Source organism: Arvicola amphibius, chromosome 1 (assembly GCF_903992535.2).
Source record: "Arvicola amphibius chromosome 1, mArvAmp1.2, whole genome shotgun sequence".
Lineage (NCBI taxonomy): Eukaryota > Metazoa > Chordata > Mammalia > Rodentia > Cricetidae > Arvicola > Arvicola amphibius.
Genome location: NC_052047.1, coordinates 38,689,484 through 38,702,834, shown reverse-complemented (window position 1 = coordinate 38,702,834; position 13,351 = coordinate 38,689,484). Strand labels below are relative to the sequence as shown.

The 13,351-nt window shown below is 46.6% G+C and overlaps 1 protein-coding gene across 2 annotated transcripts in view; it reads left to right on the top strand.

Annotated features, from left to right (window-relative positions):
- The window catches only part of C1H4orf19 (chromosome 1 C4orf19 homolog), an 81,859-nt gene extending 74,038 nt beyond the window's left edge, over positions 1-7,821 (top strand). For both annotated transcript variants that reach the window (XM_038330431.2, XM_038330440.2), the window contains 2 exons: positions 4,692-4,745; positions 6,111-7,821. In XM_038330431.2, coding sequence (XP_038186359.1) covers positions 4,714-4,745; positions 6,111-7,011 — 933 coding nt within the window. In that variant the 5' untranslated portion in view covers positions 4,692-4,713 and the 3' untranslated portion in view covers positions 7,012-7,821. The remainder of the gene's footprint in view (positions 1-4,691; positions 4,746-6,110) is intronic.
- Positions 7,822-13,351: the final 5,530 nt, after the last annotated feature.

Here is a 13,351-nt window from a genome sequence, read left to right as displayed (position 1 = left end):
CGATGAGAAGGGCTATCCTCCCCATCATAGATTTTCCCAGAGCATCCCACAGCATGGGTTCTAACAGGTTGATAAGTTTACTATGAAAGTAAGTTGTGTGAGCTAGTACTTTAGGGAAATACTAGGTTAACTAAGGAAAACCATCCCTTGTTATAACTTTGAACGTGTTCAACTTTAATCTTTGCTCTCCCCAAGCCTGTTTGGCCAGGGAACTTCTGGAGGGGCAGGGGGTGGACCTATAAGTATGCCTCTCTATACAAATGTCTCATGCAACCCAATTCTTGGCAATACTTACTTATATCTAAAGCACGCCATCGATCAAAGGTGTAAAGTGGAAGTATTTAAAGGTCTGGATAATAGGAATTGTCCTGTAATCTTTTAACTTCTCAAATGTAACAGAAGCTTGATGCTTTTAGGTAGGAAAAAGTCACCTACGTGAGATTCCGTGGTCCGTAGCTCATCTTCTAATCCATCTTCACCTGTGGGGTCCGAGCGTTCTCAGGTTGGGCCGGCTTCTCTTGTGTCCCTCCGTGAACAGTTTACACCTGCTGAGGTTTCCTCCATTCCTGAGACAGGAGCTCAGTACCCAGTAGTACCTCCCTAAATATTTGGCTACTTTGCCCTCTGGCCAGGTTCTGGGAAATCAGATTTAGAAAACAGATTCTGTTTTCCAAATAGTAGCAAGTTTTCAAAACAGAGATAAATGTGTTTTGTTTTACTGCAGCTCTCTCGCAAATACCCCAGCAGCCTCCTAAAGCCTCAATCCACTTCTTGGGAACCACTTTAAAGTCTTATTTCAGAGGGCCCCAGAAGCAGCATGTCCTTGATGCTTGGACGTAGACCACAGGGGAGAGAAGTGACTGTTTCCATCCCTCTTGGGTCATGACTTGTGATTCGGGGCCAGTGGGTGGGGAATGTGTGTGATCTGAACATGGGAATGAAAAGACCCTTGGTTGGAATGGCTGATCCAACCTGAAACTCCAAGGTAGTACATACATGAAACCCCAGCCCTCAGAAGGTTGGGGAAAGACAATAGTGAGTCCAGACCAGACTGGACTACATAGCAAGGCTGTTTTAAATCACAACCAAACAACAACACACAAGACACCTAGCTCCATTTCTCTCCCCTTCCCTTACCCACCATTCCTACATTTGACTAGTGAGGGTGAAGTGTTCTCTCTCTCTCTCTCTCTCTCTCTCTCTCTCTCTCTCTCTCTCTCTCTCTCTCTCTCTCTCTGTGTGTGTGTGTGTGTGTGTGTGTGTGTGTGTGTGTGTGTGTGTGTGTGTGCAGTATTTGAGATGATGGGCACCAAACCAGGAGGGGCTTCCTCTGAGGGGAGAGGAAGCCTGAGGACAGGGCCCCATCTATGACTTTTGGTGCCTCTGTCTGTGTAGGCCCAATGCAGGCAGCCACTGCTGTAAGTTTATGAGGACTGTGGCTAGGGCATGGCCAGAAGAGAACGTTTCCCAGCCCTGCTCCCCATCATCGGGCCCTTTCATTCTCCTCACCCGTCTTGTTCCCTGGGCCTCCCTCGGTGACTCTCACTTGGATCCGTTATTGCTATGAGGGGTAACAAGCGGTGATGTTTGTGCTTCCCGTACTCGGGGTGTGTTTGTTAGCTGCCTTCCTGCTTGCACGACAGAGCTGGCCCTGGCCCTTCTGCACTCATCTCACTGAGGTCTTGATGCTCATGTTTTCATCAGTGAGCTAGAGTTCTTGATAGTCCTGCTCGTTTTGATGGTCTGATGACTCCAGACTTGGCCAGCAGAACCCCTCTAAGCTGCCTAAGCAATCACTCTCCACACCAGCCCTGACCCCTTAGCGCTCTTTTATGAATGCTGTCAATTTCTCTATTAGAAAACTCCAAGGCTTCCCTCGTCCTGCTCTCCCTACCCCCCTCCCCATTGTGAAACAGGATTTTCCTGCCTGAAGATTTTGCCACTAACTAATGCAGCCCTGACCATCTTCAAACACAGGGCTGTTTAACTTCAACACGAAACATGGAGAGAGTCAAGCCGTATGTGGGAGCCTGGGAGGGAGCAGGTGGCGCCTGCACTAGGTAGACTCAGCCACCCTAATGGTGTTTGCTTTCCCCTGTGTAAACCAAACCCTGGCTGCAAAGCTAAGCCCTTTGCTTCCCTGTTGCTGTTTATATCACTCCAAAGACAAAGCAAATTTGGATTCATCTTAGCCATCAAGGGCTCCTGCTACAAGTTAGGCAACTGCTCCCAAAAGACAAGCAGGAAGAAGGCAGGTAGATTGCTCCTTCGGAACTCAGTCTTCCCTCGGGGAGCTGCTAGTTTTCTAATTTCACATATCATGCTGGAGGAGGGATGTTTCTCTTTGCTCAGAGAGTTCCTTGTTCCAGGCAAGATGTGGATGGCATATGGATATAGGCACTGGGAATGTTCTGAACTTGATCTGATGTATGTGTATAAGGAAGAATAATCGCAGCTATGGGTGTGTGCGGTGTGGGGGGGGGGGGTGAGTACATTGGTCCCACCCTCTTCACCTCTGGGTCATAGAACCTTGAACATTAGAGCCATTTGAGAGAAGGAATGTCACCAGGAAAGGAAATCACAGAGTGGATAGAAAGGGCAGGACCAGAACCAGGAAGAGTGTCCCACAGCTCAGGCCGGTACCTGAATCAAAAACCTGGCTCTCGGGTATGAGACCTGAAGGAAAGCCAAGAGGTGAGCCCTAAGGGAGGCGACTTGGACACTAAAGAGGTAAATGCTTCTCAAATAGCCTGTTGTAATTGCAAGGTTTAGGAGAGCAGTGTGGATCCTGTCTCTCCTAGGACAGATGCGGGAGCCTTAAGACTGCAGGGAACACACTTGCGGTTGAAGGCCTCTGGCTCAATCTCTAGCTTGCCTGCCTCTATCTGTCCATCCCCCTTGGGAAATAGGTGGTTTTGTAGGAGGAACATTAAATCCCAGCCATTCCTGCATTTCTGAGCAATTTACTCTGTGACTCTAGCCCAGCAGAAAGTGTGAAATGGCTTTTAAGCTTCACCAAGTAATAGGTCCCCAGGATCCAAGCAGCTGCTAGGAAGCTGGGAGGGACCAATGCTAAGCCTGCCCCCTTCCCCAGCCCCCACCCCCTTGCTTCTTTTCTCCCTCTCTTCTGGCTGCTAAACTAGAACTCCAAAAGCTGGCCTACTCATTGCTGATATTCAGTTATAAGACTATCTTCAGTCTGACCTTTTTGGTTTCTCAATTACTGTTGACCCCCCTTTTCCCTTTCTTCAACTTTGTCTTAACTAGTTACCTTCTTACCTGGATTTAAAAAACAAAAACCAACACTTAGGTATTACGGTATTGCAGTTGCTTTCAGTTATAACCTATATTCCCATCTGATCTATGAGTTATGAGCAGAAAGTGAGGCAGTAGGGAGGGAGAGCTAGGGGCAGAATCCTAAAAGCCACTGTGTTTGTGTGTGTGTGTGTGTGCATGTGTGGTGTGTGCACATGTGCGTGTGTATGTGTGCGCATGTTTTTATGTGCTGCTACTTAAGCATCCCGTCCCTTCTTTCTCTGCAGGGCTGTTGTACTTTGGTCTATGTATGTTTTTCACTTGATGTCATGATTGACAAACCTGTACCATTGGTCTTTCTTCCAGAAACAGTTACTTCTTGGTGTTTCTAATGCCTGTGTTATGGCAACTAGATTGCATGTTTTGTGAGTATAAGGTGTGTGTTTTTTATAATACAAATAAGGCATGGAGAGCTGAGTGCATCATGAAAATGGATCAGAAATGAATGTACGACGTATCCAGTCATAGTACCTGCTAGGAAGACAAGTGGAAGATAAACAGGAGGGAAGATGAGAGATGGCTGGGTGGCCAAGTGGACGTACACATTCACTAAGGGACTTGGTGCTTGGGAAAAGGGGGGATATGTAATCACTTCCTGCGCTGTTAGAAATGGGGTTTTTAGACAAGTAGTCAAAGCTTTTAGAAGTGGCATCAGTGGGTTGCACTAAAGGACACTAAGCATTACCAAGGTCTTATTCCTGCCAAGCTCCCAGGATTGAATGTAGTCCCTGTTCCTCGGGGGTATGTCACCTCGTGGCAGTTGAGAAATAAGAAAAAGAAAATAAAAGAGAGGGCTGGGTCCAAATATTCTCTTTAAAGGTATGCCCCCTAATGATCTAACTTCTGTCCACTGAACGCCACCTTCAAAAAAGCCCACCACCTCACAGTAGTACCACAGGCTGGTGACCAACCCTCCAACACATGGGCCTTTGATGGACATTCAGGATCGAAACTATTGCCATCTTAATACCTGAGGAAGTGACAAGGAGTTCTCTAGGAGTGTTTACACCTCCTGCTGCTGAGCTGTGTTCTGACCAGAATTCCTGGGTCCCTGGGGAAGACCACAGGCCGCTAAGCATCATGGGTCCCTTTGCTCCCGGGATTATTCCACCATGCTTTTCTCATCTGCAGATGAGGGTGGAATATAAACCTTAGATGGCTGAAGAGGGGTTTGTGTGAGGCAAGAGTAAAGAATGTTTGAGAACTCTGAATCCATGATTTTAGAAAGGTGAGGTGGGTCTGTCTTCCTGATTCACGTGCTATCCTTTAACCAGAACTCACAACTCTTAATTTTGATTGTCTAGAAAAGAAAAGTAAACTCGATTCTCACTACTATGCCTAATGACATTCTCTTTTTCTTGCTCTTTCTTTTCCAGATGGTAACAAAAAATAATCCAGATGGGGTGCAGGTGCTGTAAGATGATACACAGGTAAAGTGAGTAGAGATCGCATTGCAAGGGGAATCTGTAGCCACTGCGGAGTCTTGTTAAGACCATGCCTATAAAATAAGACGTGGAAGTAGAAGAGGGGCTCTAAGGAGAGAACAGGACAGTGCAGGAGGGTAGGATACACTAGAGGATGGGGGTGGATAGTCAAAGTCAATTATATACAGGGATGGAAATGTCATATGGAAACCCATTGTTTTGTCCAACGGCAAATGCTAAGGCAATAGCAAGAGTATAGAAATAAATAAATCCATAAAGACAGTGCATGTGGCAGCAGCTCTAAAAGTAACCCGGTGCAATTGTGCCACCATCAGTGCAAACAGGCAGCTCAGGCTTGGCCCGCATTGCCAAGACACAAAGGCTTGGCTCTATTTAACATTATTTAGGTGTTGTTTTTTTAAATTTTTCTCATTGCTCAAAACTGTTAAGACATACCATCCTCCTGGGGTCAAATTTACACTTCTCCCAAAGTCTTCAATGCAGGAAAAAAAGCTCAGGTTATAAAGGACTCCTGAAGGACATCACCGACAATAAAGAATCCAGTCACCTTTCTTGTGACATTTCATAAAGCCTTGAGTGACGTGAGTCATAAGGAAAACAAATTAACTGATAATGAAATGACTTCCCGGGATGGGGTGGGAGAGGCAAGGCGGCAAGCGGGAAGCTCTGACTTCATTTGATTCCAAACACACACATAAGCCTCCCTCTGTCAGAGCCATGTGATGTTGGGCTTCATTCAAAAGGATTTATTATCTCCAGTATTGGTTCTCAACATCCATGGACTCTACAGCCGGGGTCCACCAACCTGAGATTCAAATATTCAGAAAAGAAACCAAGTCTGTGCTGAACATTTGGACTTTCTTCTTGCTGCTCCTAAACAGTACAGGTTGAAGATAATCCATATGACATTTATCTTGCCTTGGGTAGAACAGAGAATCTAGAAATGATTTGAAGTGTAATGAGGTATATTCATATATGACATAATTTCATATAGAAAATTTGAGCATCTACAGATATTGTTATCTATGAGAGTCCTGGAACTAAACACTCAGTGATTAGGTTTTTTTTCCTTATTACGGGCTTCATATCTATCATTTTCATGATTGCATAATATTCTATTGGAGAACCATACTGCTGGTACTTGGTACTTAACCCCTTATTTCCCTGTTAGTGGACATTTTTAAAATTCATTTTCCTTTTTAAATTCCATGAACTATTTTATAATTCACCTATCCCTTCCTTTTGGGTCCCTTCAGCCCTTTTCATTAGCCTAAGATTTGTATGCCAAGTATATTTATTCTCCTCTGTCCTGATGTCAACTAAACTGATGGCTGTTCCTCTCACCCCCAGCTATCTCTTTGACCCGGTTCAAGTGCCCTCCCCTGGCTTTGTCAACGAAGTAAACAGCTGCAAGTTGGAGGAGGAGGGCACTGTCCGACTAAAGGGCACCCAGAACCGTGAGTTTGAGGTGCCCAGGAACACGCTGCATGCTGGGAGCCTGACCAAGACAGAGAACAGAGATAATATATCTGGTCTACCTCACCAAGGACCACTCCCTCAGGAGGACTCAGAAGAGAGACACTGTGTAGAGAAGCAGGGTATTGTCAATGGCATCAGCCCCACTGCCAGTCTGCATTTGGTCAGGCCCCACCAGGATGACGGTGGCTCCTGGGCCAGCAGCCCCTGGGCAGGCACTATAGACAGTGCTCACCCAGCTCAACCCTTCCTCGAAGGAGAGGACTGCAGGAAGCAAAGCCACACGGTGCCCACCTCAGAAGAGACCCAGACGGTGGGACACGGAGACTGCAGAGCCCCTGCTGAGGTCTTGACGGTGGCAGACCACATCCTACACATACCAGCCCCGGATTACCCCCAGCTCTGGAGCCCCACAGTAGACCGTGAAGACCCTGAAGAAAAGGATTATCTTTTTGAGAACCACTCTGAGGTGGAGCCCCTGCCCGCAATTCACCCCAGCGTGAGTGAGCAGGGTTTGAGCCTGCCCTTCTCCCTGAAGAGAAGCTGGGACTCACTGAATGAGGCAGGGCCGGCAGAAGTTCTGAATGTCTACTTTAAAGAGGAGGGTCCCACTCACCCTCCCTCAGAGGTGGATTCTAGAAGTGAGCGGGAAGCCCCCCACACCTACAATGGGGACAGGGACGGGGCTGTGGTAGATGAGGACGCTGAGGTGGCTGAAGCCCTTGCAGCATTAGAAGCTGCGACTGCAGGAGAAGATGCAGAGGAGGCGGATTAGGGGAGGGGCTAGGTGAAGGGCCCCAATAAGGTGAGCTGCGGTCACATTGAGCAGATCGAGAGAAGCAGGTGGACACTGTGCTAACCACTCTGCGGGCATGCCCAGGCAGCCTCACCAGCTGCCGCCACTTGTTTACATCTGTTCTCTCCCCGTGGTCAGAACCTGTGCCAGGCTGCCGACTGTCTAAGGCACCCCTCTGTGCAGCCGGACTCTGACTCAGAATGCTAGAATCAGAGTAAGTGTGGGCCATTACGACCATGTCCACAACACATGCAGAAGTTAGGCAGCTTGCTTGCTGGCCCTGGAAGCTCCCCTAGAACATCTGTCCAGATGTGCATGAGAATGCCCTGATATATATCCCCACACCCGATCCTAGGGGCACACAAACATGGGCCGTGCTATTTGAATGTATTTCTTTACCTTGTTTTTTGAAAGCCAAAAATGTCACCCGACCTAGATAGGGTAACTATCCACTTAAAGTGCCTACTGTATACCCGAGGTTAACTTCAGGAACAGGCACCCAGGGAACTACTCACTAACCACTTGTTGGACATCAGGTTAAGCTCTGCAGCCTTCAGGGTGAACCAGATGTGAGCAGTGAACAAATGGTTAGTCCTTAGCTGTGCTATGAAAACACCTTCACCTTAACTTTTTTTACACTATTACTTTTTAATCTCCTTTAGGATGCGGGGTCTGGCCAAAATATTTCTTAAAAACAAGTGTCATGTTTTAGTTTCAAGTTCATGAGTGTTTGGGAACGGCAAAGTCATTTATGGAGGGGTTTGTGTCATTAAATGTCTGGTAAAAGCATCACTACATCTATGCCTCTCTATCTCGTCTCAAACACCATCAGCAACCGTTGGTGTCTCCTCTAGTTTACACAGGGTAGACATTCGTTTGTTAGAATGAAAAGGGAAGGGCCAGATGTGGCACCCCCTGTGTAGAGGTGGTATAGTCCCACTTTCTGCTCACACCAGGGTTGGTTAGCCACATCTAGCTGGAGAGAAAAAAGAATAGCAAACATAATCAAGCTGCGTACTCGGGTATCCCATATCAATCTGAGATATAATCCCTGAGGGTGGGAGAGAATGGACATTGATTCCGAGGTGAGCAGCCTACAGTCTCTGCCATGTCAGAACTCCCAACCCGGCAGGCTTGGTTTGCAAGAGGCCGGAGGATGCTACTCACATTGATTGTGGCCCAGAACAGCCTTAAGCCTTTGGCCCAGGAAAACGAAGTCTTGGCAGTTACCACCACCCCAGCTTCAGTCACACTTCCAAAATGGACACAAAAAGGAAATTCAGATAGGGTCTGGGTAAAGAACGGACTGATGCAGACAAGGCCGTCTGTCTGGCCCCGAAGCACTGCACTGAGCATGCGCAGTAGCTACTCTGCATGTCCCCTAAGTTCCCCAGCAAACACAGCTCTCTCAAATTGTAGGGCTTCGTTTTCTGCAAAAAGTTGCTTTGAGAAGGTTAGCAGCCAAGAATTCCAACCTTTTTTATGAAACAGTCTTGGCCCTAGTCACCTTTACCCCCCTACCCCCACGATTCACCAAAGGACATCTTTGAGCCGGCACTCTGAACTCAAAAACTGAAAAAACTCCCCACTCTGGCTTCTTCTATGGGTTGGCCCGACAGCCACCAGCATCTTGTGTGTATAGTGTGTTCTCAGGGGCGCTTAACCAGAAGAGTGAGGTGGAGGCGATGCCCTTTGGAACATCTGAGCATCTTGAAAGCACAGGTGCACCTAAAGTGAGGGACCAAGGTCAAGCTCAAACATCACGGGTCTCTACAATCCGTGTGTGTGTGTGTGTGTGTGTGTGTGTGTGTGTGTGTGTGTGTGTGTGTTGCACATGGAGAAAACAACTTGTGGAACTCAGTTCTCTCCTTCAACTGTACGGAGCCCAGGAATGGAACTCATCGTCAGGAGTGGCAGCAGGCACCTTTACTGGCTAAGCCATCTCGTTAGCCCGGGATTATTTTATTTATTTATCATTACACACTGATTGCTTTTTTGAGTTAAGACTTACATTTAACTTTTCACTGGTAGAAACTGAACTATCCTATACATGAAATTGTCATTTCTTGTTGCAGATTCTTATAACTGTCAAGGCAGGTCCTCAAAAGAATGAGAATTTAGGTGTCTTGCATGGCACACAGCTATTTGTCAATGCTCAGGGAATGATGCCATCAGTCACCTCCCATCTCCCTTCAGGTCTCTCTCGTCGGTACATCCTTTCGGCTTGAGAGAGCTGTCCGTACTGGGGAACATGTGTAACTTTCTGTGAACAAGGAAGCACTAGATGCAGGAACATGAGCAAAGATCTCCTGACTTGCCTGGCTTAGTCATCATTGGCAGGACATGGTTGATATAAATACATATATTTTTTCTTGTTTTGGGTTTTTGTTTTGGTTTTGGTTTTTTTTTTTTTTTTTTTTGGTTGGTTGGTTGGTGTTTTTGTTTTTGTGTTTTGAGACAGGGTCTCCCTACTTGCTGTCGTGGAATTTACCCTGTAGGATGGGGTTGGCCTTGAACTCACAGACGTGCCTGCCTCTGCCTTCTGAGTGCTGGGATTAAAGGCGTGCACCGTCTCACCAGCTTGTTTGCAATAAATACTGAGCATAATCCAATCAAGCCTCCATCCCACTCATTCAGACCCCACCATAACACCCCTCCCACCTTCACATCCTTTACATTTTTCTTTTCTTTCTTTCTTTCTTTCTTTCTTTCTTTCTTTTTTTCTTTCTCTCTTTCTTTAAATTAAATAGCCCATTGAGTTCAGTTAGTGCCGCCAGTGGTGAATGGGAGACTTCCAAGTTGCCACATCCCCAAAGAAATATGACTCTACCAGTGCCATCAATCACCAATAGCTCCTTGGCCAGGGATGGAGCTCCATAAGCCCACTCCTGCCCATGCTGGAATACTGACGGGCTTTATCTCGCACACACCTATATGATGGAAAAGAGAATTCTCCCTCTCTGGTTTCATTTTACTTTTCCTCTAGATTAAACTCATCCACCTGAGTTTGGTGACAGAGATGGTGACAGATACTCCAAAAGCTGACATTGACTTATGGTGAGTTCTTCCCTGAAGATGAAAAAGTAAGCTTTTAGTTTTACTTTTGGCTTTTTGAGACAGACTTTCATGCAGACCAGGCTGGCCTTAAATTGACTGTGTAGCCAAGGCTGGCTTTGAACTGCTGATCCTCCACCACCTACGTACAAGGAATCGGGTGCGTGTCACCTGTGTATTTATGTACTGAGTGTGTAAGGCTCTCTCATGAGTCAAGTTCCAGAAGGCTTAGGGAGCAGACTGCTGAAGCTCACCAGCCTCTGGGGAAAAAAAAAAAAAAAAAAAAAAAAAAAAAAACCCACACTGGTTGTCAGCCAGGATGTTGACTGAAGTTGACTCACCTGCCCCTTGAAGTGAACTATCTGCTGTCCTTCCCACAAAACCAACTACCAAACAGGTGCTGTTGGCTGCACTCTATGATCACATATGGCACAAGCGGTAACTAAGTTCCATCTTTGCTGAATGAATGAATAAACACTCTGCACATGGCCTGAGGAGACGTCAGTCAAGATGGCTGAATGACGACAGTGGGCTCATGTCCCAGTGATGTGCACGTATGTTTGTAGCGTAGCCTGGCAGAACTCAGGCCCACAAGAATCAGGTTTCCTGCAAGCATTTCACCCTACACTGTTTGCTCTGTTTGAACCAGGATTTCTGGTGAGCCGGGGAAGGGCAGACACAGACTAGAACATTGAGTCCTTATTCTCCTGAAGGTGGCAATCCCAAACTTAGTCAGAGAATCTTAAGAAAGCCAATGTTTAGGCTAAGATGTTGGGCGTTTGGTGACCTCCGTTTTCAGTCATCTTGAATTTAATCTCTAAAACCCAAAGCAGGAAAAGCACAGGTCATGTCCTTGTGAAGAGCCCCCCACCATCCTTTCTCTTGATTCCAAATGGTCGAGAAAGTACCTCAGCTTTTTACACAGTTACAGCCAAGAGTCATGTGTCCAGGTGTCCAGAAGTTCTGACCCCAGGCCACTTGCTCAGCACCTCACACACACACAGGCTTTAGTCACGCTGCTCCTGGAGTCCCCTGTGTGTCTTGCTATGAACCAGTGATTTAACTTTCTTCCTCTTTCTTCCTTTTTCTTGTCTCTAATGTGGGGACACTCATGCTTCCTAGCCTGGAAACATACTGTCCAGCTTCCCTGTGCCCTGGAAGCACATACTGCCTTTGTAAAGAAAGAGGAAAGAGAAAGCAGATTTCTAGACCTCAGAATGTAGAGACTTGCTAGACCTTGAGGGGGTCCCTGGCGTCCACACTGTTGACTGGGCAGGTTCCTCACCTTTTCTAGCAATACTGAGGCAGTGGCATCGACGGCAGACACCTTGTTGACCTCACACTGATCATCAGTAACAAATCTGGTACACTCACCCTACACAGGCATGTCATAGATAAATGTCCTGTCCTCTTCTGGTATGAATTCCACCACACAGAGCAATAGTAAGAGGAAGCATTAATTAAAATATCAGAGTTGAAAATTTCTTTTCCATACCACCGGGACCTGTGAAACCTACTTCAGAAACCACTGGTTTAGAAGACCAAATGAAAGCTCTCTGTGAATAAATAAAACGAGGCCAATACTGACAGAACATACAGTACCCATGTGTGTGTGCCTCAGCCTGAACACATGCACACTTGAAAACACACACCCAACGCCAGATGCCTGCCGCTGTTCCCTCACTGAGGCTGCTGGGGAGCACTGTGAGGCATTTGGGAATAGTTAATAGGGAACTAGATTGAAATGTGACCTAAAGGCCAGAAAAAAAAAAAAAAGGCAAAGAATTTCACTCATTTCCCTTATCAAAACTGCACATTCCAGTGTGGATGGGGGAGGGGTGGGCTAGCCTAATTAGAGTACTTAGTAGTTAGAACCTTGCTACTTCGTGCTTTCCACCCTTCCAGAGGAAGAGTACCCACATCCCAGCACCCACATCGGGCCACCACTCACAACCACTGTAACTCCAGTTCCAGGGGATCTGACTCCATCTCCTGACTTCTGGCTTCCACAGGCACACGCATACACAATATAGACACATACATAAAAATCAATCTGAAAAAAGAAAGGAGAATCTTGACACTTTGAAAACAATACAATACATTTCTCATTATAAAATAATAACTGCCAGACCGTGGTGGTGCACGCCTTCAATCCCAGTACTCCCGATGCAGAGACATTTGGATCTCTGAGTTCAAGACTAGCCTGGTCTACAGAACGAGTTCCAGGACAGCCAGGGGTATTACACAGAGAAACCCTGTCTTGGAAAACAAACAAATAAACAAAAATTTACCAGCTGGGCATGATGGTACATATCCGAAATCCCGGCTCTCAAGAGGATGAAGCTGGAGAACTGTGAGTTCGAATCCAACTTGGGTTATATAAGGAGATGATATCTCAAAATGGAAGGAAGTAAGCCAGGAAGGAAGGCCAGACAGATGGACAGGAGGGAATGTAGTTCAGTTGGTAGAGTGCTTGCCAAGCATGTGCAAAGCCCCGGATTCCATTTTGGAACTTAATAAAACCAGCCTGTGTAGTGCACACTTGTGATCTAGCCCTCAAGACGCTGAGGCAGGAAAAGTCAAAAGTTCAAGGTCAGGTCTGTAGAGATGTCTCAGTGGTTAAAAACACATATGGACCTTCAATGGGACCCAAGTTTGGTGTCTCAGCATAAACATGAGGCAACTGGCAACTCCTGGTACCTGCAAGGCCAAGGGATCTGATGCCTCGGTAGGAAACTGCACTCACAAGCACATCGCTCATACAGATGCACATCTATACAAATAGCAAAGGAAACATTTAAAACATTTAAGGTCATCTTCAACTACATAGTTGGTTTGAGGCCAACCTGAACTTACAGGGTATCCTTTCTAAGAAAAAGAAAGAAAGGAATGAAGGGAGAGAGAGAGAAAGAAGAGAGAAAAACAAAAAAGAAAGGAAGAAAGGGAAAGAAAGGAAGAGAGAGGAAGAAAGGAAGGGAGGGAGGGAGGGAGGGAGGGAGGGAGGGAGGAAGGGAGGGAGGGAGGGAGGGAGGGAGGGAGGAAGGGAGGGAGGAAGAAAGGAAGGAAAGAAGGAAGGAAGGAAGGAAGGAAGGATGAAGGGATGCATGTGGCCCTCAGACTATATGTAGAGAGGGTTTCTCAGGTTCAAGAGAGCCAGCTGTGGTCTCTGGGTGAGGCTGAGATGCTCTCCCTGTCTCAAATGTTGATGACTGAAGAGCAACAAAAGGCTTAAATTACGAATTTGCAAATCCATGAGACTTGAACT